The sequence below is a fragment of the Colius striatus genome, chromosome 23 (genome assembly GCF_028858725.1).
Source record: "Colius striatus isolate bColStr4 chromosome 23, bColStr4.1.hap1, whole genome shotgun sequence".
NCBI lineage: Eukaryota > Metazoa > Chordata > Aves > Coliiformes > Coliidae > Colius > Colius striatus.
In genome coordinates, this window is record NC_084781.1 from 7,108,266 (window position 1) to 7,134,504 (window position 26,239).

Consider the following 26,239-nt stretch of genomic DNA (forward strand, 5'->3'; position numbering starts at 1 on the left):
AACAGGAGCCAACTGTTGCTGCTCACAAAAGACAGCAGAATCCTCAGGCAGCTGCTTCTGGGATTTCTCCCGTTAGGAACTGTGATGGAAGTGCGGTCAGTCTCAGTGATGACTGGAAGAGAAGGGCTTTGCAAGCTTGGGCCAGGGCCCCCCTGTCAGCCCAGGGTGACATTCTGTCCTGCAGATGACTGAGGCGAGGCATTGAACGTTGTCCTCCCCGGAGCACCAGCCTACTCCCAAAATGAAGGATACTCTAAAAGCAAAACGTTCTAGAGGGACCTGGCAGCCAGCGAGGCTCATCCACGCTGCAAGCAGCATCCGAAGGTTTTGTTGTCACAGCTGCCAGGTCCATCTGGATCAATGCGTGTGTTCCCTGCAATCTGACCTGAGAACTAGAGGGACCGAGGATGTGTCTCGAGCCGTAGTCTCTGGACTCTGCAGGAATGGTCTTAGCAGGGCTGCAATTTTCTTCCCAGAGTATTCACGCGCCTGTGCTATGCTGTAGTAGGATTGTGCTGCCGTGCTGCTGAGCATTCACATTTTTGGTGGTGCACTTTGGGATCTGTTGCATCTCCCAGCCTGCAGTCGATACGGACGGTGGCGATGGTGGCACATTCTCAGCGGATCTAGCCACACCCTGTTGTCAATCGGTTTGTGACCCTCGGGACTGCAGTGCCATGTGTTGCAAAGATGGGCGCAGCAGACGGGACTCTGGGCCACCAGCGGCGGCAGCTGCTGCGGGGCTTGCTTTCTGGAATGCTGTCTGGCAGCAGCCTCTTCCAGTGGGGCTGAAGGCTCCCTGCGGCTGACTGGCTGGCCAGCCAGTGGCTGCAGGCCGCATGTGTGTGTGCTTAATGCTGCAGCTTGTGCCACATGGACCTTCTCCTCCTCCCCACTTGCCCTCTCTGTGTCTCCTTCCCTGCTCTGCTCCCCTCCCCCTGCGAGCGGTTTGACAGAGCAATTGGGCAGGCACGGGAACGGCAGCTCTGACATAAATCTCTCCTGGTGTGGAATGAGGGGTATAAATATCCAGAGAGTGATGTGATCTTTCCAGCTGCTATTAATAGGTCCCTGGAGAACAAGACCGAGCGAGCGAGACTGGCTGACACTTAAAGGGCTAGCAACTCCCTTATGTGCTGTGAAAATTAATCAGCGCTGTGGCTTACCATCTTCCTCCAGGCTAGAGCAGAGCACTCAACGAGGTTCTCGGGGAGGAGGCGGAGAAGGAGGGAGCAACTAACGACTCGCTAGTTAGGGAGCAGCGATAGACCAGGCTGTGCACCAAGGATCCCACTAACTAACCAGGAATGCCTGGGCGGGCCGCGCGATAGCTGCCTGTGCAGGCTGCTCCCGCTCGGGCGCTCTGGCGTGCCAGCCAGCCTTGCATCGCAGGGAAGCAGGTGCTGACTGAGAAGCCCCTTTTTGCAGGCAGGGAGCTGACTGGCGGTGGATGGCAAGCTGCAGCCTGCACTTCACGGCATTCGCCGTCTTTCAGGGGTTACGAGTCTGCCAAGTGTGCTCTGCTCTTTGGTCGCAAGCAGTTCTAGACACGGTGTTTTGCCCCAGCAGAGCAAGCGCTCGGCTTTTGCCGATGGTATGTCTCAGGTCCGACTTTGGCAAGCCAGGAGCAGCGCGCCTGGTGCTGCTGAGCTCTCGCGGCACTCTTCGGAGATGCAGGGTTTGGTCTGGAGCCTGAGCTTTCCTGTCCCTGGGTGGCAGGAACAATCTGTGTGCAGCATCTGGCCTGCGTTGTCCACAGGGGAGGAGCAGACCATGGGCCCTGTAACCCCCATGTGCTGGGAAATTTCAGTCCCTGTGAGTAGGAAAGGCTCTTGAGCATGTTGCAGAGATGTTACACAAAGCAGGTAGAAGATGTGAGCAAACGGAGAGTAATACCTCAACTTCAATGAACATGTGCTTTACTCTCCTTCCCCCTGGCTCCCAAGTAGTGGAGAAGACTGTGGCAGGCAGTGAGGAGTTTGCAGCTCTGGGGTCACTGACTGGGGTAGTGAGGAGGCTGTAGCAGAGGAACGTGGGACTCTTGACACAAGATGAACACAGGACTGTGCTCTAGATGAAAAAAAGCCAGTAGTAGTTCTCATGGGGATGTGCATCTTTCTGTGCTGGGACTGTCTCTGAGGGCTTAGCAGTGAATGCGGTTCACATCAGGAAGAGCCAACATGTAAGAACTGTGTCTGGAGGTCAGGGACGTCCTCTACCCACTCCAGCAGCACCTGAGGTGAGTCTGGCTGATGTACCACACTAACTGCGCCTTGTTGAAGAAGGCTACTTGCTGCAAGTAGGAGGTACTTATAGGCCAGGAGAGATGCTCCCTGCAGTTACCAGGGTTGTCTGTTGAACCAGGGTTTGGTAGCCGCCTTCCAGATCACGTGATGCACTCTGGTATTGTGGAGCCGCATCCCTGTCTATTGTCTCTTGTGTCTCTTCTGGAGCAGAGGCAACTTACTTAGCACAGAAGGCATCCTTGAAACCGGGGCACCAAATTTTTGTTCCGGGTCACAAAGTTATCTGAACTTGGCGAACACCTGCCCGATGGCTCTGAGGATCCTCCCGCTCACTGAAGGGCCGGGCTGGCACAGAGCACCTCACTCACGTCACAGCCTCAGAAATGAGGACTCTCCCGTCTGTGCCTGTGCCTCGGGGCACCGGGAAGCTTGCCATGCCTGGATGGGAGTTTGCTGCTCGTCCGAACACACATAACTGCAGAGGGGGATCGTTTGCTGGAAGGGACCAAGGGTGATTCCCGGCACAAACGGCTCTGGGTTGTGCCTGGCCGTGGCCTTTGTCTGGCCAAGCAGCGGCCCCAGCCCAGGCAGCGCCCTGGCAGCGGTGCCTATGCGAGGGCCACCGTGCTCACCTGCTGTCCTCTTCTCTTGCAGGTTTCTGATCAAAGGGCCTGGGAGCTCACTACACTGGCACTGTGGGAAGCTTTAGCCAATCCAATGCACCCTGACAACAAACTGCCCAGCCATGGCAAGGCAGGCAGCAGCGGTGCTCCGGCCCAGCACCACAACGTGAGCCAAGCACCCACCTGCAACCTGGGCTCGAAGGGTGTGGGGGCGGGCAGCCATGGCAGCAAGGCCACTCAGATCTCCCCTGGCAACTCTGGACTGAAAAACAGCCAGAACACTGTCCCAAACTTCAGCTCCTTGAAAGGCAAGGTGAAACGGGAACGAAGCATCTCGGTGGACTCTGGAGAACAGCGAGAAGTCAGCACCCCTTCACAGGAGGCAGAATCAAAAGGTAATACTCTCCCAAACCTTGCCTCAGCATGTCCTCCTCGCAGTTGCTCCAAGCCTCCTGGCAGGACCTGGAATGGGAGCAGCTGTGAGCATCTTGGATTTCTGCGCTGCAGCTTCTGTCTGGGCTTGTCCTGGCTGCCTGTGTGTCTTTGCATCACTGCTCGTTGCATCCACTATTTTAGGACCAAAGCGGCTGAGCGTTGTCTTTGCGCTTCATACTGTAAATTGTTTGTTCCACCAAGAATCTGGGATGCTGGTTTTCATGGGCTGCTAAGGAAAGAGCTTGGTTCACTCAAACTGCACCGAACGCCCTTGCTTTGCAGCGTGCAGACCTTCAACTTGGGACCGATTTGAGTTGTTTTCTGTCTCCTTGCTCTTGACAGAGCCGCCTTTGTGGCATTCTTGTAGCTGCCCAATGACTTGGTCGTGGTTAGCAAGGAGGTACTGTGAGAGTCACTGTCTGAACAGTACTGTGGTTTCGTCAGCAATGGATGACTCTTGTGTTGCAGCATGTGGTTTCTGGAAAAGGGCTGAGTCAATGCTTCCAAACCCTCTGGCTTCCCTGTCCTCGCTCGCCTTCCCTGCAGCCTCTTGTGTTCCACCGAGCTCCACGCGCGACGGCTGCATGGGACGCTTGAGCATCTTGCAGAGGGTTACAAATCCCAGGGGTGCTCTCGGTTCCAACCAAGGCTCGCACCTGATCCTCACACGCAGAGCCGCCATTCTGGCTTCTGCCTCTAAGCGTTTGGTTTCACAGCCAAAGCCATGTTGCCTGACTGGCTTGGGCCAGAGCTGTGCCTTGGAGGAACAGGTAGAATGTGCCTGGAGAGACTTCCTGGCCTTAGGAATGCCTTCTCCCCGTGGCATTGGGGGATTACTTGTATGGCACTGATCACATGCATTTCTATCTTTCTCACAGTACTGTCCTGACTTCCACAGAAAAATCATTGAAGTGGCTTGGTCGAGAATGCCTGAATCTCCTCTGTTGGTGCTGCAGAGCACCAATAATGAATATGGCCTGGAAGCCACTAGATGATGTAAAAAAGGAAGCCCAGACAGTGTTATATCAGAGTTAAAGCACAGGACTGGAAGTTAGACATCCTGTGTCAAATTATTTTCCATGAGTTCCAGGTACCTCCTCTGGGAGTTGCATCAGCCTCATGAGAAATGGAGGGAACACCCGGCCTTACAGAGGGCATAAAGGGCTCTGCCTGATGATATCTGTGAAGGGCAGGGTCTGGCTCTTGCTCCTGTAAAGCATTGAACGTGCCCTCCCGTTCCATTTTTTTAGGTTTCAGTTACTAAATCACACACTCCTTAAATTTAGGGTTAAGGATCTTCAGGATCTTCACCAGGGCTGGGCAGATGTCAGTATCCGGTTTCTTGCTTGGTGCATCCTGGTTGGGCTGGCCGTGCCAGTGTGCAGTGCTCAGCTGGGAAGGGCCCCAGCCATCCCGGCCCCTGCCAGGTCTCCTCAGCTCTTCTGATGGCTCTGTCCCTTTGCAGGTGAGGTGGCTCCCCGTAGCAAGCGACGGTGTGTTCTGGAAAGGAAGCAGCCGTACAGCGGGGACGAATGGTGCTCTGGACCGGACAGCGAGGAGGACGACAAGCCCATCAGCAGTGCACACAGTGAGTGTCTACCTCCTTAGCAGCTCAGAAGCTTGAATACAGACAGGTCTCTGCACCTCAGCAGAGCAGATGGTACTGGCACCTTAAGCCTTGCCTGTATGTTGACATAGTCGGGCATCACGGGCCATTGCCGTTGGCGGTCTTTGTGCTCAGAGAACGTTTGCATCCACGCAGTGAGGTGTGGTACTTGATTTGTGGAAATGCTACCAAGATGCTGGAGAAGGTGTGGAAGTTGAGTGTCCCTACTGTAGAGCACTCTGGCCACACCGGCAGCAGAATTGCCGCCTTCAGAGTGTGCCTAACAGCACTCTATTTCAGCCTGCCTGCTTGGTCACGGTGGCAGCCAGACCACACAACACGTGTTGCCCTCGTATCGACAGCTAAGTCTGTGCCGGTCCATCCACCCAGCTCTCTGCAGCTGTGCTTTAGAGGCAACTGAGTCTAAAGAGATACTTGGGGCATTGACAGCAATTCAGGCAGGGCTGAGCTGGACAAGGCTTGGGGCAACAAACTGTAGGTCTGTTCTGTTTTGCAAAAGCATCGGAGCTCTATGATTTTTCATTTTTAGAATTCAATTAGCTTTCAAATTGTAACAGGGAGCATATCTGAGAGGACAGGGCAAGCTCCCGTAGGGCCCAAGGGCCACAGCCAATGGAGAACATGGAAGTGTATAAAACCAAGAAGTACGACCCTTGTGCCTGCCAGCACACTGTAGCCCTCCACTCCAGGATGTTCCCGGTGCGCAGCCGGCTCTGAGATCTGCCCAATTAGAGCGGGTCAGGGTGGCAGGAGCTAGCAGTGAGGCAGTGCCTGTTGTCTCCCTGCCAGCTTTCCAGGTCCCTCGTCCTTCTGGAGCGGGTGGCTACAACGTGTTGCTGTGCCAGGGCTGCGCTATTGGTGCCGGCAGTCGCAGTGAGGGCGAGGTGAGGGCTGCCGGGAGGACGGCAGCTCCGCCTGCATCGGGGAGGGTTGCTTCTGTATCTGTTCCAGGCAAGAGGACGGCGCTGCACGCGCCCGGAGCTTGCAACGCTTGTTAATATTAATTAGAAATAGTATTTAATAACGGCTGGCAGTCAACAGTCACCGCTCCAGTGTCCCCAACATCCCATCCGTCACCCCCCATCCCCACCGGGGCGGCTGCGGGCAGCGGGAGGCTACGACCGGGCGGGTGCTGCCCCCTGCCGGCCCCGCTGCCTCCCGCTGCCCAGCCCTGCCCGGGGGCCGGCGGCAGAGCCCGCTCCAGCCTCCGGTTACACTCTCCAGCAGCTTGTCTCTGGCGCTCCCTCAGATTGTAATGTAGCAGATCCTGCGATGTCCACGGCCTCACAGCTTGGCCCAGGGTCCAACCCGCTGCCGAACCTGAATGAGACCGGTTCTTCCAGCGTGCCTCATGGTGCTGCCCCTGGCTTACGGTCGGACGCTGCGGGAGGCGGAGCCAGTGGAACGGGAAAGCAGCCTTCACAGTTCGTTTACGTCTTCACGACGCACCTTGCTAACACGTAAGCAGGACACTCGGTCGTCAGTCCTCCGCTGTTACAGGGTCGCCCTGTCACACCTGCCTGCTGTGGGCTGCACTTGAGTATGAGAGCTAGACAGATCTGTGTCTGATTGCTCGCACAGAGCGGGTCCCTCTGAGGTTCAGGACATTTTCTGGCAGCTCCTGCTGGTGGGGAAACTTTGCCTTAAATGCACGCTTCCTCCCCGTGGTGCCCAGCACTGCGTTCCCTGACACGCGCCTTAGAGCACGTCTAGGTGTCATCTGGGCAAAAGATTCCCCCCAAGAAGTATGAACTACTGGTCCGATTTGGAAGTATCTAAGGGGTGGAGTGTGATGGAGAGTGCCCTGTAACACTTGGTATTCTCCACTCGATTCGTCTCTTCTGCCCTTTATTCTGTGATCTGTGGAGTTTTAGCAAAGCTGTTTAGTTTTAGAGCTCTGCTATACCATGGGTGCGGTGCGATAGATCCCGAGGCATCTCAGTGACAGCCACCTTAGGGCAGCAGCCACGAGGCAGAGCTGAGTGCCCATCACAGGACATGGGAAGAGGGATGTGCCAGGGCAAGCCACTGTCAGTTGAAAACCTCACTGAGGGCTGTGCGGGACAGGTAAGAGAACTCAGTATTCCTCTCTTCTCGGTGACCTCAGAGATTTCCCTCTTCCTGCAGGAGTGAAGAGCGGAGGTGGCACCTGGGGCCTAGCGTAGGTGGGATGGGGCACAGTGCGTGTTCTCGAGCTGTTTGTGCTCTCTCCGCAGAGCTGCAGAGGCTGTCCTGCAGGGCCGAGCTGACTCCATTCTGGCCTACCATCAGCAGAACGTCCCACGGGCAAAGCTAGACCAGGTATGCCAGCAATGAACCAAACGCTTCCTTTGGCATGTGCAATCAACTGCTGACCCTTCCCTTCTGACGTGGCCATTCTTCCCCAGCTCTGGCTGCGCTGTGGAGGAAGGGGTTGTCAGATGCCTTTTCAGTGGGGTGGGAAGCTGCTTTGCTGTGGAACCTCTTTGGAGTGAGTCCTGGCTTTGGGACGGAGCATAGCACATCCCAGTACGGCCCCATGGGCAAAGCGCTGGATCGTGCATTTCCAGGGCATGTAATAGGGCCTATGTCTTCCCCACAAGGAACGAAGGTGAACTGCCTCTGGTCGTGTTTGTGGGACACAGAGGATCTCCTGCAGGGTGCAAGGAAGAATACCTCCTCAGGGTTTCTCTTGCTCAGATTTCTTTCCTTTTTCCTGCCAGGCGCCAGCTGCCAAAGTGCTGGGTGTTGCCGAGCCACTTCCGATTAACCCTCCTGCTGCGAACACTCCACAGTCCCAGCCACCGGCACCTCAAGCGAGCCAGCCGCAGCCTCCCCCGCAGCAGCCTCCGTCTGCGCCTCAGACCATCAGTCAAACACCTTTGCCTGCGCCCAGCAGCCTGCCTCAGGAAGGGACAAGTGAAGATGTCCGGAGAGATCTGACTCCCAACTCTTTGGGGAACAACGGTGGCAGCACCCAGCCTGGAAGTAACCACCCAAATACACCCACCGCGTCTGCCAACACCATGCAGCCTGGGCAAGTGGACTCCTCCACCACGTCCAGCTCCGGTCTCCTCGGGGAGGGCCTGGGCCCAGGGATGCAGGGGAACGGGCAGGCAGGCCTGGGCCCCAGGAACCCCATGAACTCGGAAGGGCTCTCAAAGGAGCAGCTGGAGCACCGCGAGCGCTCTCTGCAAACCCTGCGGGACATTGAGCGCCTACTGCTGCGCAGTGGGGAGGCCGAGCCCTTCATGAAGTCCAGCCAAAACGTGGGTGAGGGCGGCACGGCCCCTCAGCCGCAGGCTGCCTCCGCGCAGCCCCCCGCGCCCCCCGCCACCATGAAGAAGTATGAGGAGCCTCTGCAGTCCATGATCTCCCAGACCCAGAGCCTTGGCGGGCCCAGCCTGGAACACGAGGTGCCTCACCACCCGGGTGCTGACATGGGGCAGCAGATGAACATGATGATGCAGCGGCTGAATCAGGACAGCCTGACGCCGGAGCAAGTGGCCTGGCGGAAGTTGCAGGAGGAATACTATGAGGAAAAGCGACGGAAAGAGGAGCAAATCAGCATCCACGGCCGGCCCATGCAGGAGATCATGATCCCACAGTCGATGGGGAGCATGATGATGCGTGGGCCCCCACCGCCCTACCACAGCAAGCCTGGCGAGCAGTGGCCGCCGGGGATGGGCAGCCAGCTGCGAGGGCCTATGGATGTGCAGGACCCTATGCAGCTGCGGGGAGGACCACCCTTCCCGGGACCAAGGTTCCCCGGGAATCAAATGCAGAGAGTCTCTGGCTTCGGAGGGATGCAGAACGTGCCCTTGGATGCTCTTGGGCCCATGAATGCCATGCAGAGGCCGGTCAGGCCCGGCATGGGATGGAGCGATGATATGCCTCCTATGGGAGGCCCCGGAAACTTTCCACAAGGCACCCTGCCCTACCCCTCGGGGCAAGGGGATCCTGAAAGGTTCATGAATCCCCGTGCCAGGGAGGAGATTCTGCGGCATCAGCTGATGGAGAAACGCCCGGTGGCAATGCAGAGGCCCCTGGGGATGTCTGGCAACTCCATGAGCCAGGGCATGGAAATGGAGAGGATGATACAGGCTCACAGGCAGATGGATCCGTCCATGTTCGCTGGGCAGATCACTGGGGACAGCCTGAGCAATGCCCCGATGGGAATGGATTTTGCAGGCACGCGGGGGATGCTCAGCCCCCCTATGAGTCAGTCAGGCCTTCGGGACATGGATGCGCCCATGGGCCCCGGCAACCTCAACATGAACATGAATGTCAACATGAACATGAACATGAACCTCAATGTCCAGATGACCCCGCAGCAGCAGATGATGATGTCGCAGAAGATGAGGGGCCCCGATATGATGGCTCACCAGGGCGTGAGCCCCGAAGAGCTGGCCAGGGCAAGGGCTCAGAACGGCAATGGCGGCACAATGCTGGGGGGACCCCAGAAAGTGATGATTCCCTCCCAGTTCCCCAACCAAGGACAGCAAGGCTTCTCGGGCGGGCAAGGTCCTTACCCCAACATGCCCCAGGAGATGGGCAGCAACTCGGACATGTTCAGCCCCGAGCAGGGTGCAGTGCCTGTCGGGGGCATCAGCGGCACCACCAGGCTCAGCCACATCCCCCTGCCTCCGGCCTCCAATCCTGCTCCCGCACAAGGGGGAAACCTGCCCAACATGCACCCGGTGTCTTCCCGGGGACTGGGTCGCCGGCCCTCTGACCTCACCATCAACATCAGTCAGATGAACTCCCCCAGCATGAGTCACCTCAAGTCTCCCACCCTCAGCCAGGTGCACTCCCCGCTGGTCACGTCCCCCTCTGCCAACCTCAAGTCCCCGCAGACGCCGTCGCAGATGGTCAGCATGCCGCCTTCGAACCAGTCTGGGCCCCTCAAGTCCCCCCAGGTGATGAGCTCGCTTAACGTCCGGTCTCCGACCGGCTCGCCGAGCCGCCTGAAGTCTCCTCCCATGGCTGTTCCTTCCCCTGGCTGGGTGCCGTCTCCCAAAGCCACCATGCCCAGCCCAGGAGTCAACCAGAGCAAGCAGCCTCTCGGCATGAACTCGTCCGCTTCCATGGGAGGACTGGATCAGGGTATGCCGGCCGTCTCGCGTGCGCATGTCTGCTTGGTTTCGGTGAGCGTGCTGACAGCATTTCTCTCCAGCCTGTGTGCTCTTGCAGGAGGGGGAGGCGCTCGTGCCCCTGCCTGCCCGTAAGCCCCACGGAGCGAGGCTTTTTCCACAGTCCAAATGGGGCCTTCTCAGGTAGATGGGAAGGTGAACGGAGCAGCTTTTTCTTCGACCCTGGCTCGGAGGGTGGTGGGCTGGATCAGCTCTTTCTTCTGCAGCCTCTCCTGGTTGCTGCCATCGGGAGGGGACGGGATTGCTGTGCGACGGGAGCTGGGCATGTGGGCGGTACTAAGCTGCTCTTTCTCTCGCTTGCAGGTTCTCTCCCTTCTGGGCCTCGGAGCAGCTCTTCCGCATCAGCCAGTAACACCTCTAGCACCATGAATCCCAACATGCCTTTTACTTCCTCTCCAGATCCATCCCCCTCCCAGAACCCCCTCTCGCTGATGATGTCCCAGATGTCCAAGTATGCCATGCCCAGCTCCACGCCGCTTTACCACAATGCCATCAAAACGATTGCCACCTCTGATGACGAGCTGCTGCCGGACAGGCCTATGCTCCCGCCAGGGAGCATGTCAGGTACGTACTTGGTGAGGATCGGACCATCTCCTTGCTGCTGGCAGGCCTGAGGGACAGCATCAGGCACTGTCTTCTCTCCTCGACTGCCATGTCAAATGGCTTACGTTTGCCCTCGTTCCTAACGGCCTGCTCACTTCTCCACCCCTTGCCCGGGTCATCCGTTGGCTTTCGCCTCGGCCATGCCATCCGGACAGGCGTGCACCAGGCTGACATTTCAGACACCCATTTGCTGCGAGCTCAGGAGGTTTTCGGAGCTACTTTTACCCCATGCACACACGTTGCCTGCAAAGTTTCAAGGCTCCTGCAGGTGTGTCAGGCCTGGGACCTGCAGCCAGAGGTCTGCTGCTTGGAGCCCTTGTATTCTTGTGCAGTGAGACAGGGATGCTCTTAACAGGGTTATCGAGTCTGGTGTTTGGAGCGGAGCCCAGGTGCCTGCACCGGCAAGGCCATGCCGTAGCTTAATTCTGATTTCAGTAGGTGATGGCCAGATACGCTCCACTAACTGGTGGCACTGGTGAAGGCAGCTAGGCAAATGAGTGTTTTTTGTCACTTGGTGACCAACCCCGAGGGGAATTCCAGCATGCTGTACCACTTGATTTAGGGGTTTAAAGCTGTCTGATAAGTATTTTTGGCAGTTTTCGAAATGAAAAATCAACTTTTTGACTTTTTCACTGCTGAGTAGTCACTTAATTTGACCGCAGGCATGCAAATGCATCGACTCCCTCCAAACCCAAGCCCGTCCGCAGGCACCGGCGTCTGTGCCGTACCCACGTCCTCTGTCCTGGACAGGGCCTGTGTTGGGCTGAAGGACTCTTTCACTTTTTTTTTCTCCTCGCTGCTTGAGGTCGAGCAGTCGAAGGAGCTCCCCGGGTGGCCAACTGCGCAGACAGGCGGTGGTTGAGGGTCACTCCTCCACACCTTCCAGGCAGCTGACAGCCCTGCAGCTGAAGTTGTGGTGTAGGGCAGTCCCATCAGTTGGGACTCTCAGATCAGAGGATGATAGGGAGCTGCAGATCCTGCGTGGGCCCGGATGAGGCACGAATAGGTCTCTGCTGCACAGGAGCTTGGGGAGCTGGAGCCTGAGCCCATCTTGCGGCTGTTTACTGAGCCTCAAGCTCCACACTCAGGGCCTTCGGAGCAGAGGGCTCGGCAGGCTTCCCTTTCACAGCCCTCAGAGGTCTGTGGGCAGAGTTAACTCTTCTCTCTTTATCTTCTCTTTAGGTGTGACAGGGAACCAGCCCAATCAACTGCACATGAACTCCGTGGGGCCTGGATCCTCTCAGAGCCCCATGGGAATGAACCTGCCTGGTCAGCAACCCCTCTCCCACGAACCACCCCCCACCCCAATGATGTCCTCCCCAAACCCTCTGGGCTCCAACATTCCTCTGCACCCGAGTGCTCCGGGGGCCGGCGTACCCCCCCAGAACCCCATGATGCTGCCCCCAGGGCCCCAGGACTCACTGAACCAGCAGTGTGGCCCCGTGCCCAGCAGCTCGCAGGTGATTCCTTCCAACCAGCTCGTGTTCCCCCGCATGCAGCAGCCCCACAATGCCATGCCGTCTCCCGCCGGAGGCATGCCCATGGCCCCTGGCGCGGGGGGCGGCCCTGGCATGCAGCAGCACTACCCGCCAGGGATGCCCTTGCCGCCTGAAGACCTTCCCTCCCAGCAGCCCAGCCAGATGCCCCCTCAGCAGCACATGATGGGAAAGAACATCCCTCCTCGGATCGGCGAGCCCTACCCGCCCGTGCTCCCCGGGGTGGCATCGGTGCTGAACGACCCTGAGCTCAGCGAGGTCATCCGCCCCACGCCCACGGGTATCCCCGAGTTTGACCTGTCCAGGATCATCCCATCGGAGAAGCCGAGCAGCACCTTGCAGTATTTCCCCAAGAGCGACAGCCAAGCTCCCAAATCACAGCCTTCCAACCTCCACCTCATGAACCTGCAGAACATGATGGCCGACCAGCCTCCGGTGCGGCCAGGTATGAACGCCCCCAGCCTCCCCGGGCAGCAGGGCATGCAGAGGGGACTCAGCATGCCCATGTGCCACCCCGGACAAGTGCCCATGCTGGGCAGGACAGGCATACCGCCTCAGCAAGGCATGATGGGCAACAGCATGCACCAGGGCATGATGTCTCCGCAGCAGAGCCTGATGGCCCAGCAGAATTTCATGCTGATGCAGGCCAAGCAGAGGAGCATGTCTGTCTCGGGAGAGATGTATGCCCAGACAGGACATATGATGTCACCTCAGGGCTCTCTCATGGGGCCCCCACCTCAGCAGAACCTCATGGTCACGCACCAGATGAGGCAGAGGAGTGTCTCCCTGGACAGCCAGATGAGTTATATCCCCGGGCCTGGGAACATGGCAAACCTGCCTTTCTAAGCCTGGCTGGTGCTTGGGGTGGGAGGGGACGGAGCCACCCGTACGGACGCTTTTAAATCTATTGTCGGGGGAGGGTTGGGGGCCAGCGCCGGTGGAGGACACCACGCGGGATGCTTTTCAGAGCGGATTTGCCTCTACACAGAAAACCAGATGTGCAGTAAACTTGATGTGAATTGCGTTTCTTTTTCTTTGAGAGGGAAGGAGAGGGTGGAGGGGACCGGAAGTCGGGGCTGTTACTTTGAAGCCTGCGTGGTGACTGGGGACATCCAGACCCTGTGGCAGTCTGTAAAGTTTATGGTTTATGGTTTTCCTCCTTCAACTGCTTTTCTTTTCCTTTTTTTTTTTTCCCCTCTCTTTTTTTCCTTTTTGTTTTTTTTTTTTCCCTTGTTTTCTTTTTGGTTTTGTTTTTTTAAGCAACCAAAACATGCAAGAGGGTTTTTGGAACTCACTGTAAATAGGTCGCTGGGAAAGGCAAAACTTGTGCTGGTTTTTAATTGTTCTGTATTTCTGTGTTTTAATAGAAGCCTCAAAACATGTTTTTTTAAAAAAAAAACCAAAAAACCAAAAAAACAGAAACAAAAACATGCTGAAGGCAACAGTGTACAAGGATTGAAAAGTCTCCTTGGGGGAGGCAGGAGGTTCCCCCAGGGTGCAGAGGGCATTGGGAGATCCCCTTGTAGAATGACTCTGTGTCAAGCCTGTGTTGTTCACATGTCTGAACGGTTTGCATGTGCAGGGTGTGTAGTTTCATGCACTTCTTGGGCCCCTGTGGAGGCGGTGCCGAGTACATGAACGCAACCGAGGATCTGCAGGGAGGTCGGAGCCGTAGCCGTGGTGAAATGCTGCCGGAGCAGCGCTGAGCCGAAGGACGGAGGCTGCAGCTTCACAGGATGCAGCTGCTGGCAGCCCGTGGCAAAGCTGCGGTGGCTGGGACAGTGAGAGTGCCGGCCCTTTGGCCAGAGAGGTAGCTACGGTTCTGGCCTTCGGCGGATGATAAGAGGCTGGACCCAAAAGTCTCATCCAGCCGCGTCACCTCTGGTCCCCTCCCTTCACGCTGTGTCCCCTGTGGGTGGGGGTGGTGGTGTGTAGGGATAGAAGGGCTCTGAGCGAGGTGATGCGTTCCTGTGCTTCCAGGACAGGCTACCTGAGAACCCTCCTCTCGCAGCCTTACTACCCCAGTCCGTTACCTGTCCATGACGTGCCCCTCTACCTCTGCTGTCAAACTCTCCCAGGTCTTCCTCGTGCTTGTCAGTCCTCCTCCGGCGTCTCGGGCAGCCTTTGCGCCATCTCGCCCTGAGCTCCCAGCAGCAGCCCAACCGTACGGCATAATAGAGGTCTGGCTATCGCAGGCCACCTATCCCTGCGAGTGACGCTCCATCTCGGTACGAGAGTCGGCTTGTACGGTACCAGCGGTGTGGCCATCCTCTGGTTCGGACGAGGGGCGGTGGTTGCGCTGCAGCCCCTCGTTCCTAGGCTGGCAGAAGCACGTCATCGGAAGAGCTCCAGCTTTTCTGGATGCGCACCACCTTCCCCATTCTCGGCTCCATAAGATCTTCCTGCATGTGGCACTGGTGGCCTTTCCTGTATTTGTTCACCAAGGGGACCGCAGGGTGACGCGTGTGTGCTTCAGCACGCGCTGCAGTGTCTCTGGGCCGCATTCCAGCGTGGCGTACCCTGTGGGTATCCAAGTGAACACGGGGCAGGCAATTGCTGGAGGCACACCAGTTGAAGGATGGTCTCTGCAGAACCAGACTTAGCGTACTACCTCTGTCGTAACAGAGCTCACCTCTCCCTACTTGCTACCACGGGGAGGAGATAGCTTTCGTTAGGGTAGATTGTCGAGCAGCGAGTGAACGGCAATGCTTTTTTTCACTTTGCAAGGTGCTTGGCAAGGCCGACGGGTGCTGAAGTGTCATCCCAGCCGCTGTCTCGATCCAGTGGGGGAGAAGATGGACTCGCTGAGTCCAGTTAGGAATACCTTGGAGCCTCGGGGCACTTTGTAGCGAGCAGTACTGGGTGGGAAGCACAGGTCTGGATTCGAGGAAGGATTTTGCTTTGGCCTGCCTTGTGTGGTTTTGTTGCGTACCATGTGAGCGAGCAGCATTTTCGGAGGTGGCAAAACAGGAACAGTCCCGTGAAGTGCTCATCTCTGCCTTAACAGTTGGAGCAGAGGAATAATCTTTAGCCTGGGCTAACGAGGTGCACTTTAGCCCTGCTGCGTTAGCTGGTTGGATTCTTCACCCTTTCAGAGTGTGCGTTTCACGTGGGAGGATGTGGCTCAAACAGGTGTCGCTCTTTCTAAGCTCGACTTGCCTGAAAGGCCGTGGCTTCTCTTGGCTGCACCTCAGAGTGTTGGCTGCTGGTAGTTCCTCGTAAACATCCAAGTGCCAGGGCCAGCCCCAAACCTTGCTCATCATCCACCAGCTAGTCTCAATTTGAAGCCATACACTTTTCCGTAGGGAAGTTTTTTTGTTTGTCTGTAGACGGCTTGTTGTTTTAAGCCCGGTTGAGATCTCCCCGTGTCCCTACTTTCCCCGTTATCCCTTTTGCCCAGCCTGACCAAGAAGTGGCGTGCGGTCCTCGCTGCGTTGGCAGTGTGTGGTCCCCGTGCCGGCCGGAGCCCGCAGACTGTGGTGCAGCGGGGGAAGAGGCGGCATGATGGTGTTTCTGTTTGGTGACAGGAGGAAGGCTTGTCCTTCGGTGATGGGCATGTAGGAAGCAAAGCCTTTGGCTCGGCAGCCCTGGGTACGAAAGAGAAATCCTGACGCTAGGTCAGAGCTGGGGTCTTTGGAGAAGCGGTAGGCGCTCCTCCACACAAGTCCCACCTCCCCAGAGCCAGTCGTACCCATACCGAGCGATGGCTGAACAACAGGGGGAAGTAGTGCCAGACACCTAACACCCCTCCACACGGATGTTGCTCCTGACCATGTCTGCTAACAGCAATATGGCAGGAGCTTCCGTGGAAGCTTGGTAGCAGCCAGTCCTTGTCAGACTCGGGCGGGGTTTGCCATCAGCCAGTCTCCCGCTGCCGTGAGCTGTGTCTAGTCTCGTGTCTTGTAGTTTATTGCTCAGCTTCTCAGCTTGAGTTCTGTGTACTGAATCCACCTAATCACAGTAAAAGGTTTGCCCATGTTTTAGCCATGACTTTGCCATGTTTCCCCAGCTCCAAAAAAGTGAACGCTGGGAAACCATATTTCTCAGTACGTCAGATAATCACGCACCCGGAATTAGCTTTCACGTCAAGGTAATGGTGACTGACCTGTTCTCTGTCATCCCATGGAGAAACTTCCCCAGTCATTTTGTACCATTATATAAATATATATATATAAATATAAATATATAAATACAATATGTGAAGACATCTTATTGGTTTTTATTTGAAACGATTTTTAGGCTTGTTTTTGGGTATCTGTGCTGCCTGTAATGTATTGACCTGTTTTATAGGTGCCTTTTTATTAAAAAGACAAATTTCAAACCCTGATCTTCTGCCTGTGTTCGGTGGGCTGTGTGACTTTCTGAGGGCTGCACGCAGGCGTGTCATCTGGTTCGGCTGGCCCTGCTGGGAATACTTTGCATCAGGCAGGGGCTTCGTCAGAGAGGAGAGAAGCAGAGCTCTTCTGAGGTACAGTTTTCTTCTTGTGAAATTTGAGCAGCCCCCTCTCATGAGGGATCGGCTGTTCGGCATCTGCCGCAATCTGGGCCGGGGTCAGGGAGTCACCTTCGCACAGCGTCTTCCCAGATGAGAGAAGGGACACGCACAGGGCTGGGGGGAGACCAGACGGGGCCACCCTAGATGTCTCTGGTCCCTGGGCAGTACCGAGAGCAGAGAGGTGGCCTACAGCAGGCACTCGCTGCCCAAGCTGTCTGCCAGTGCTGAAGCTTGTTTGGTTCCCTCCTTGTTCTGGGCACTTTGAGTCGTGGTAAAGCTCACGTGTGCTGTAGCTGCTGAGTGCTTGGGGGGAGCCAGAGCAAATGCAGAGTACGCTGTGACGGCAGCGAGGAGAGCGGCTGGCTCTAGGGGCCTGGAGGGAGAAAGGACCTGTGCTGCTGTATATGCACAGAGCCAGGGTGGTGCCTGTGGCGTGCTGCCCGGGACCCAGGCTCGTGGGCCTTGGTGGCCGTGATGGCATATGTCCAGAGCCACCTGTGCTCAAAATAAGGACAGACAGCAGTACACATACAGAGGTGCTTGAGCCTTCTGTTTGGTTTGGGGAGATCAGAGTGAGGAAGCAAATCTTCATAAGGAAAATGAAACTGTATGTGAGTCACGGTGGGGCAGGGGGTGCTGGAGCTGCAAGGGGGAATGTGAGGGCATAGTGCAGCACTCCCAAGCACGCGTTCAGTGATGCGTTCCCTGGCTCACCATGCTCCACCGCCTGCCACAGCCCGGTGATTGCTGTGTGTGTGGCAGGATGCTCTGCAGAAACACCCCAGCTTTGTCTCCGAGGACGCTCGGTCACCCTGTAGGAAATTCACAGCGGTGTGCTGTTGGGGAGGGGTTTTTGTGTCCCTTTGTTTGGGGCTGCCTTCAGCAGGGACCAGGGTTTTCTCTGGGTTGTTTTCTTCAGCCTTGTTTGCAGAGACAGCCCAGGGCCAGGGTCTCGGAGCATGCACTGAGGGTAGGTGGTGACTCGGCTCCCCTCTCCCCACTCCCTACCTCAGAGCTCCCCTCAGCTCAGTTCCCCTTCCTGGTGACCTGAGGCCCGTCTGCCTCGGTAGGTGTGGGCTGGGGGCCGAGCAGAGCTCCACGGGGGAGCCCAAGGGCTGCAGCGGCCAAGGATGGCTCTGGCAGCACGAGCACTTGCGCTTGGCAGGGAAGCCCGCTCTGAGCCTTGGGGAGACCGGTTGGATTTCACTGGGTGGAAAGCCCAACTTCCCCTTCGCTGAAGGAGAGAGAGTTGCCCTTGCTTTCTTCTCCTCGCCATTCAGCAGGCTGGCTGCAGTCAGCTGCAGGAGGAGCAGTGTGGGCTTTTTGGGGAAGGGACTGATGACTCCAAACCAAGCTTTCCTCAGGCTGGTGGAGCCAAATGTGGGTGCAATGGCAGCTTTCCACTCCAGTTAGCAGCTGCTGTAGAACCAGGGTAGGAGGTGCTGCAGGCAGGGGAAGAGGCTCTGTAAGCAGGGAACTAACAACATAGATCTGGACTGATTCTGCAAACAACAGAGCCTTCTGTGGGACTGGTCAGAGGAAATCTGAGGAAAGTTCTTTTACGAGCCTTGTGGTCTCCAGATGTGAACAGCGATGCTTGTCAGAAAGGTCCCCTCAACCCACTTTGTGCTCTCTGATGCTTTTCATTTGCGAAAGTGATGTGACTGTGTACAACTGCTTGCAAGCACTATAAGTAAAGAGACAAAATTTTAGCTGTTTATTACAGTTTATTACAGCTCATGTCAAAACTTTGTAAAAGTTTACTAACATACCAGTACTAAAAACTATAGTAACAATAGCTCTGTTCACTCTTATTTTGCACGCAGATTGTCTTTGTACCTTGTGAACACTGTCAGATTTTTACACCCTGACTCTTCTTCAGTAACATTTTTGCATAGGAACAGAGTTTTCATCAGACCTAGGGCTGAGGAGGCATTTACAACGCATCTGCAACCTGTTTGCTCACCAGTGCAACCGTGGAGATGGCAAGGGCGGGCTTCAGAGAGACGCTCTTCCTCTGCTGTGCATGCTATGGACAACTGTGGTCACCATTATCTGCAGGTTTCAGCTTTGAATATGCAGCGCTGCAGGAAATGGTGGACTCGTCTTTGTGTAAAAGTCTTTTGCTCAAGGAGTTTTCTCCTCCAGTCACAATTTGAGAACAGGCTATTGAGATCTCTGCCCGAGCCTGGCAATATGACCCCATCCACAATGACCGGTCTTTTTAGCGAGGCCCTTGCATTCGGTGAAGTTCGTCTGCAACTGAGCCCTTTGTTAGCAGGCTGAACTTCAAAAGCGAGTTTAGCACAAAATCCCTGCTGCGGCAGGAGAACTGACGTCGTGCCGACTTGGTTCAAAAAGGGAGGTGAGCAGTAGAGCAGATTTTAAAGCGTGCTCATGATTAGGGTTGTGTCTGTGTGACAGCCAGTACTTATTGCTCCTGTGCGATTGAGGCCACAGCTTAGCTACCGAGAGCAGTGTAATGGAGCAGTGCTGTGATGCTACGCTGTGACAAGACCTACTAGGAAGTAGTGGGCTGCCCGAGTCTGCTGCACCTGCCCCGCATGCCAACTCGTGTAAAACAGATCAAACGAGTGGTAAAGCACGTGGCTGGTGCCAGGAAATAAATTTGTGGCAGTCCAATGTCCTTACCGGCCCGAGGTGCTGAAATGGAGACCCGCCTAGCTTCCGGCCTCAGACCTCACTCACTGACGTGACTCCACGTTTACTTGGCTGCATCTTTTCCCCTGTCCTGGCACCCCAGTCTCGTGCCTGGTACGGGAGGCATGGGAGGCCCACGGTGGGTTTTTCAAGGGAAACCTGACACGGAAACATCAGGTTCGACCTGCTCGAATTCATCCGGCTGCGCCTGAGTGACCGTCACACAGCCAGCATTCACTGACAGCTGCCAGGCGGATTCCTGCAGGTATGAGAACCAGGAAGAGCTGAGGAAGGTATCTGGTGGGATTTGGGTGTTGGGTGGCTATTGGACCACAGCTCCTCGAGGAGCGAAGAAAGCGGTGGAGATGCTTGTGAACCTTGAGACTGAGGCCAGAGCAGGTATGCCACTGGGAAGGCGAGCCTCGGGCAGTTTTGCCCTGTAGGCTGCCTTTCCCAGCTAGAAAGTGGAGATAGAAGTGGTGTTGTCAGACTCGATACCGCTGCCCTTTCTTGTCACCTCCAGGATCTCCTGCAGGGTCTCTTGGCTGATGCAGCCGAGCTCCTGCAGGATCCGGAAGAAGTCATTACGGAATTTGACTCCAATGAAGGCATAGAGGATGGGGTTGAGGCAGCAGTGCGTGAAGCCGATGGCCTCTGTCACCATGATGGCCGTGTCCAGCTGGTCTTCCAGGAGGCAGTTCTTGGTGAAAGCCTCTAGCTTAGTAAGCGTGTTCAGGAAGATGACAATGTGGTAAGGGCTCCAGCAGAGCAGGAAGACGCCTGTGACCAGGATGGCCACGCGGACAGCTTTTTGCCTCTGCAGGCGCTGGGACTGACAAAGAGCCCGGACGATGGCCATGTAACAGTAGCACATGACAAGCAGAGGCACAAAGAAGCCCACGGTGTGGTAGAGGAAACGAGTCGCCAGCCAGGCGTTGTTGCCATCGATCCCAACCTCCGGAAAATAGCAAATGCTGCGATTGCTCTCGTCAGTCCAGACTTCCATGTAGATGAGATCGGGTAAGGTCAGAAGCAGTGAGCAGAGCCAGACAGCTGTGCAGGTGAGGTGGATGGAGCGAGCTCTGCGTTTGCGGTAGGTGTGGATTGCGTAGACGATGGCCAGGTAGCGGTCCACCGCAATGCACCCCAGCAGCATGCTACTGCAGTAGAAATTGATCTTGTGGACAGAGCTGAGGATCTTGCAGAGGAACTTCCCAAATACCCACCCAGCCAAGCTCTCCACCACACTGAAGGGGAAGGTGAGCAACAGTGACAGGTTGGCCAGAGTGAGGTGGAAAAGGAAATTTTCTGTGGTAGTGCGAGACCGCTTGAACCTCTCTAAAATGACCAGGACCAGGGCATTTCCCACAGATCCCAACATGAACATCAGCAGATAGATAAGGGGCATGAAGACCTTTCGGAAGGGGTCTCTCTGGTTGCCGACCACGGAAGAGGCTGGGTTGAAGCAAAAGTAGCCCTCCAAAGAAGGGGTGGTATTCTCTGCTTCATAGTAACCGCTCAGCTCCACCTGACTCTGGGGAAGACAGAGAGAGAGTCTAGTTACCGGAGGGGAGTTTTTGAACCCAGTCCCTCGGCTGTAACCGGCAGAGCCGGAGCCGAGTGCCCCATGTCCCGCAGCACGCGTGTGTCAGGAGGAGGCGCTGCCTGCCTGCAGCACGAGGACCTGGGAGGCCTGGAAAGGATTGCCCTGATCTCTGATAGCGAGGGCTGCTCAGTCTGTAATCTTTAACTAGAATATCTGGGGATGTTCCAGTTTCATCCAAGAACCAGAAGGTTCCTGATGAGTTACCAGCTCCTGGCTTTTACTTTCTCAGCACAGAATCCTCCCCTACCAGCTTTCGGGATTTTTCCACCCATTTCTGGCACCAACTGGAGCTGCCTGGGGCAGACCAAGACGAGGTGAGGATGACAGGTGCCGTTCTCGGGATCTCTTTCTCTGGGCTCAGAGAACGGTATGGGACGGCTGTTTGAACACAAACCAGAGGAATGCTGCTGAGGCGCCATAGTGCCACGGCTATGGGGACAGATGCTGGAGAGAGAAATCCGTTCTGCTGGTAAACCCTATGCTTCTGAATGAATTGCCATCAGAACAGGAAAGGGAATATGAAAACACCACTCAGCCCCCAGGCTGGTACCTGGTAAAGAAAGTGTGGTAGAGCTGCTGCAGATGTGATTTGCGCAGAGCCTGCTACTGTAGCTCCTCACCGGGTGAATGGCCTGTATCTGGACTGAGATTGCAGGCAAGTCCTGCGTACCCAGAAGCTGGACTTGTGCTCTGGACAGGTTCCCCCTACACAGTGGGCATGCTTCAGCTGGCCTCAGGCGCCTTGCAGAAGCTGGGCATTTGCAAAAGCAAAGGGCTCAGAAGTAGATGAGAACAAAGAGTGGCACTGGAGGCTCGTGGGGAGCTGAGAAATTAGCGACGACTGGGAAGAGCTCTGCAGCAGTTAGACTGAGCTCCCCCCACCCACACCCTCTCTGGAGACCAGCGCTGACACTTCGGTGTCAACCACAGCGGAAGTTTCTGCTTGCTGCTTTCGTACCTTTCACTACCAGCTGTAGCTGTTTGCACCTGCTGCTCCTTCCCTCCTCAGCCAAAGTTCCCATCTAAAAATATTACTGCTGCTTTAAACAGCTCTAGAGCTCATTTTGGGGGTTTTTGCTCTCCCCCTGTGCTGCTAAGCCAAATGACCGTGACCAGCCTCGAGTCCTGTGTTGTGCCTAGCTAGAGAAGGGTGATTTCTGATTTTTTCTCTCTGACAGCCTTCTCTGGGCGATGCGCTGGATGCCTCTGCACATGACTATCTGGGGTAAAGAGGTGACTTCACAGCAGCAGGGCTCATCTCAAACTGCCGTGCTGCTGAAACCATCTGCGTGGCTCTAAGAGGAGCCCAGGCACGTCAATTGGGAAGAAGCCTACGGATCATTGCCGTAGGTGTGGGGCAGGCGGCTAGCTCAGGCGATCCCCCGGCACTGGACAGCAGGAGGGCAAATGAGCCCTCCCTCGCCAAAACCTCAAACACACACGACTCTTCCCCTAATGTAAAGGTGGGGTTTCAGGCCTTAGGTGAGAAGCTATTCATATTCCTGAAGAACAATTATTTTTCTGTTTTAGCATATGATTCTGGACACCAGAGATGGCTGCTAAAGACAAAAGTCTTTAAAAATCCCTCCTGGTTTGTTTTCTCCCTGGCTCAAATATATTTCCTGCCTAGTTCGTACACAGACCTGCAGAATGGTTTCCAGCATCGCCTTGCATTCAGAGCCGGAGGTATGGAGGCTGAGTGCCACTATCAGACACCATCTGATTGCTGATAAGATGGCAGGTAAGGCTCTTACTGTAAGCTACTCGCTGTGGGCAGGGGAAGCGTGCGCTGAGCCATGTCTGAGGCGTCCTCTCATGTGCATCTCCGAGTAGAGCAGCGAGTGTGGGTGGGAGAGGACAGAGATGAGTTGGAGACAAACAAAAGAGGATGAAAAATCAGAGTCTGGGACAAGATAGAAAGAGTAGAGACCAGAGCTGCACGAGATCCTTGAATGTGAGGAGACAAGGCTTTTGGGGACTCTCCTGTGATTCCCATTTCTACGACTGGAAGCAGGTGGCTGCTCTATGTGGGATGGGAGAAGCCAGCAGTGCACACGCTGGGAGACCTTTCTACAGGCCTCCTGAAATACAATTACAACCAGATTTGTGGGTGGGTGATGAAGTGGTGTCTTTTCCTGTAACTAAGCAGTGAAGTGCATGCCTGGGAAGCCCATTCCCACGTGCTCTTTGTTCAGGGATCCCTTTTCCCCTCTAACACACATCTCGGAGTTATTCCGGTCCCCACGTGTCAGCTGCTTTTCTCGGTTCCCCACAACTGCCAGCCATCAAAACATTTGGCCACAGAAGAGAAGCAGCTTGTGCGCTACTAGGGATTTTCCACGTGAGTCATTCCCTTCTAGCCCATGCCAGGGCCAGGAGAAGCACACTTCATTCCCAAAGCCTTAAAAATGAAATTGCCTGCATTAGTGCAAGTTACTGGCAGAGCTTCTGCTCATCCCCTCTTTGGGTGCTGAAGTAGGGAAGCCCACAAATTAAGACCAAAGCCTGCAGAAATGCCGTGTTGCTGTGGCACAGGTGCCTTTACAGCCACGTTGTTCTCGTTGCGATTAAAACTGGCCTTCAGCCTCTCAGAGGATCTGGTGGAGATCTCAGCAGTCTTTCTGCAACCGTGTTTTTGTTTCTCCAGTCTGCAGCCGAGGAAGGTTAAGCTGGCAAAACTTTCTTGATACAGAGGAACTGGGTTACCATTTTGGCTACATTACTTTTGCACAAGGTTAGAGATGACTTAGATACGGTATCAAAGTTTAAGTCAGGCCCTCGCTGCGCTCAGTGGTGGATACCGAGACAAGTGCCCTTTCAACGCGAGTGTTCTCATCATTCGTCCTTCCCTGTTTGCTCAGTTGGTCACAAGATCCTCTCTGGATCCTCTGGTAAGGTTTATGTTGCCACTTTGACAGGACACCTTTGAGGCTTTTGTTGCAAATCTCTGGGGGCAGGTTGCTGCTACAAGTACCAAATATAAGCAAAACAAAGTATGGCACCACCGAAGCAAATGTGGCATTGCTTGTGTGAGATTTGTGTTCCAGGGAGGGAGCCAAACATGGGAGGAAGCTACCGGGAGACAGAGGTGGGAAATGTTGTGTCACAAACTCCCGGCTGTGGCAAGTCTGGGAGAAGGCATAAAACTGCTCTCGCTGTGGCACCTGACCGTCAGCGCTTTAGCTGTTTCCCCCCTCACGTGAGTCTCCTTTATAAGTGGTAATAATTCACAGAAGAGGTAAAATAGCTAAGCTGAGGTTCTAGAAACCACAGAACAAATCCAAATGCTACCTAATCCCCCTGCATTAAAAATGACGGAGGTTTGCTACAAACAGCTGTTTGCTTAGGGCACGTGACATGCCACGAGCGGGCGGACAGCACGCTCCAGCTTTGCTGCTCTTCTAGGGCCGGGATAGTTTTATGGTGGAGAGTTCGGCCGAAGGTACAAACTGGCATGGAGATGAAAAAGGTTTGGGATTGAGTTTAACCTCTCGACAAGCATTGGCACTGCCACCAAACTTCAGCAGAGGTCGAGGAGAGAAGAGTTTTTTGCAGATGCAAAAAAACTTCTAAAGGAACAACCACAGGTCACATAGGAATTTTCATACCAGATAAGTGAGAAAATCCAAGGAGGGTAGGGCTTACCCCTGCCCATCTCTACTCTGGTGTGCAGGACAAAGGAGGGACAGAAAGACTGGTAAAAATTAAACCTGGCATGTCTCCCTTTAGAGAAACTAAACAAAAACTGAGGTCTGCTGGAGAGGGCCTCTGTATTAAAAAATAAATTCTGAGCTGCAGCATTTGAAAACCAAGCTAATGATAGCACTGCTGTGGACTTCCCCTTGGACAGCACAACATACTCTAAAAGGCACAGCTGCTGTCTTTCACTTGCAAACGCAAGGGAGAGAACTACGGGGCAGAATACACAGCATCATCACTCCCCGCTTAGAAGAAGTACTTGCAATTTATCTTCCCCTCTTCAAAATTCCCCTCTTGTAAAAATATTGCGTATTCCCCTTTTGGCCATTAGAGTCTACAGCAGCACGTCTGTTAACAAGGCAAGTGGGCATCGAGCATGTGTGGCCCTACTGAGGGTCTTCACTTGTGGACAGACAGCATTGGATATGGTTGGGTATTCCTGTTATGTCGAGATACTAGATGAGAGTGTCAGGACTTTGCACACTGAAGCAGCTCAGCTGTCCCGGTGAGCTGCCCGGCCCATCGGCAGCGACTGTGCTAGGTCCCTGTGTGATGATCGCGGTCGGGCTCGGCGCCTGCCAGAATCTCTGCACGCAGTGCTGGTACTTTGCAGCTGTGCCCCAGGGAATACCTCGTGCCTCTGGACCGCAGTGGCTGCGGCCACATTGGCTCTCCACAAGCACAGTGCTGTCGCTTGCAGTTCCCTCATCGGTCCCGTCTGGGCTCAAGGGGTGCGAGGGCTGATTGCTCCAGCGTTAAGTAATTGCTCAAGCTCTCCCTCTGCCAACAGGAGGGTAAGATGGACAAAAACTGTGTCTTTTGGCCCACCCTGGATCTACCTGCTCTCCCCATTATCAAGCCAAGCGAGGCTGGACTCACCAAATCATAGGTCTCTGATGAGTAGCTGACGGGCCCCATGGTTTCAGGGGCCGAGTCTGTCTCTCCTCCAGCAGTTTAGGCAAAAGTTCTTCTCTTTTGGGGTGGAGTTAATCGTTTAAGTGAGTAGGGAGGGACCCAGCATGTAACAATAGAGTATTTGCATGGCAAATGAGCTCCAGGCGTAGAATGACCTAACTGATGTAGAGATTAGCATCTCGCTTTATCATCAATTTTGTTTTCAGTGCCATAAGTTGACTTTTTAAAGTTCACTTTGAAGAATCCACATTCCTTTGGTCTCTATCAGGAAGATCCTGAACATCCATAGGTCTTCCCTGGAAACCTGCAAGGGTGTTGCCCATGGCCATCCTCATCCCAGGCAGTCCAGAAGGCTTTTGGAAGCTCTGCACTGCGGACACCCTTACCAGAAATCTCTCTGAATCTGGATACCTCTCTGTAGCTAAGACTTGCAAGACACCTCAGATGAAATGCATGAGTCTGGTCTGTATGACCATCACCTTCTGCCTCAGGGTCCTCCTGGCTGTTTTATCCTTGGTGACTCGTGGATGTTTTCTGCTCCTTCTCCTGCTGTTTCGCCCCTTGCCTTGGCTCGCATGGGAAAGCACGGCCTTGGTGGCCGCTCTCTAGCTCTAAGGATGGGTGCTAGCTAGCAGAGGCCAGTCTGCTGTGTGACAGAAAAGCTCCTTGATTAGACACCTTCCTGCAGTTCTTGTCTTGCC

At 55.2% G+C, this 26,239-nt stretch overlaps 2 protein-coding genes across 6 annotated transcripts in view; one reads left to right on the plus strand and one right to left on the minus strand.

Moving 5' to 3' along the window:
* The window catches only part of BCL9L (BCL9 like), a 46,525-nt gene extending 30,043 nt beyond the window's left edge, over positions 1 to 16,482 (plus strand). For 3 of the 5 annotated variants that reach the window (XM_062014022.1, XM_062014026.1, XM_062014027.1), the window contains exons 2-8: positions 2,901 to 3,264; positions 4,770 to 4,892; positions 6,181 to 6,391; positions 7,148 to 7,232; positions 7,634 to 10,016; positions 10,367 to 10,627; positions 11,849 to 16,482. In XM_062014022.1, the coding sequence (XP_061870006.1) occupies positions 2,964 to 3,264; positions 4,770 to 4,892; positions 6,181 to 6,391; positions 7,148 to 7,232; positions 7,634 to 10,016; positions 10,367 to 10,627; positions 11,849 to 13,008 (4,524 nt within the window). In that variant the 5' untranslated portion in view covers positions 2,901 to 2,963 and the 3' untranslated portion in view covers positions 13,009 to 16,482. Of the gene's footprint in view, positions 1 to 2,900; positions 3,265 to 4,769; positions 4,893 to 6,158; positions 6,392 to 7,147; positions 7,233 to 7,633; positions 10,017 to 10,366; positions 10,628 to 11,848 lie in introns of those variants that run through there. The other 2 variants (XM_062014023.1, XM_062014024.1) reach the window with 2 other exon arrangements.
* Positions 16,483 to 18,910: 2,428 nt separating this feature from the next.
* On the minus strand, positions 18,911 to 25,671 carry CXCR5 (C-X-C motif chemokine receptor 5). Its single transcript, XM_010207061.2, has 2 exons — positions 25,503 to 25,671; positions 18,911 to 20,852 (listed from the first exon to the last, which is right to left on the minus strand). The coding sequence occupies exons 1-2, from the start codon at positions 25,539 to 25,541 to the stop codon at positions 19,776 to 19,778; spliced, it is 1,116 nt and encodes a 371-aa protein (XP_010205363.1). The 5' UTR covers positions 25,542 to 25,671; the 3' UTR covers positions 18,911 to 19,775.
* Between the last annotated feature and the right edge of the window lie 568 nt (positions 25,672 to 26,239).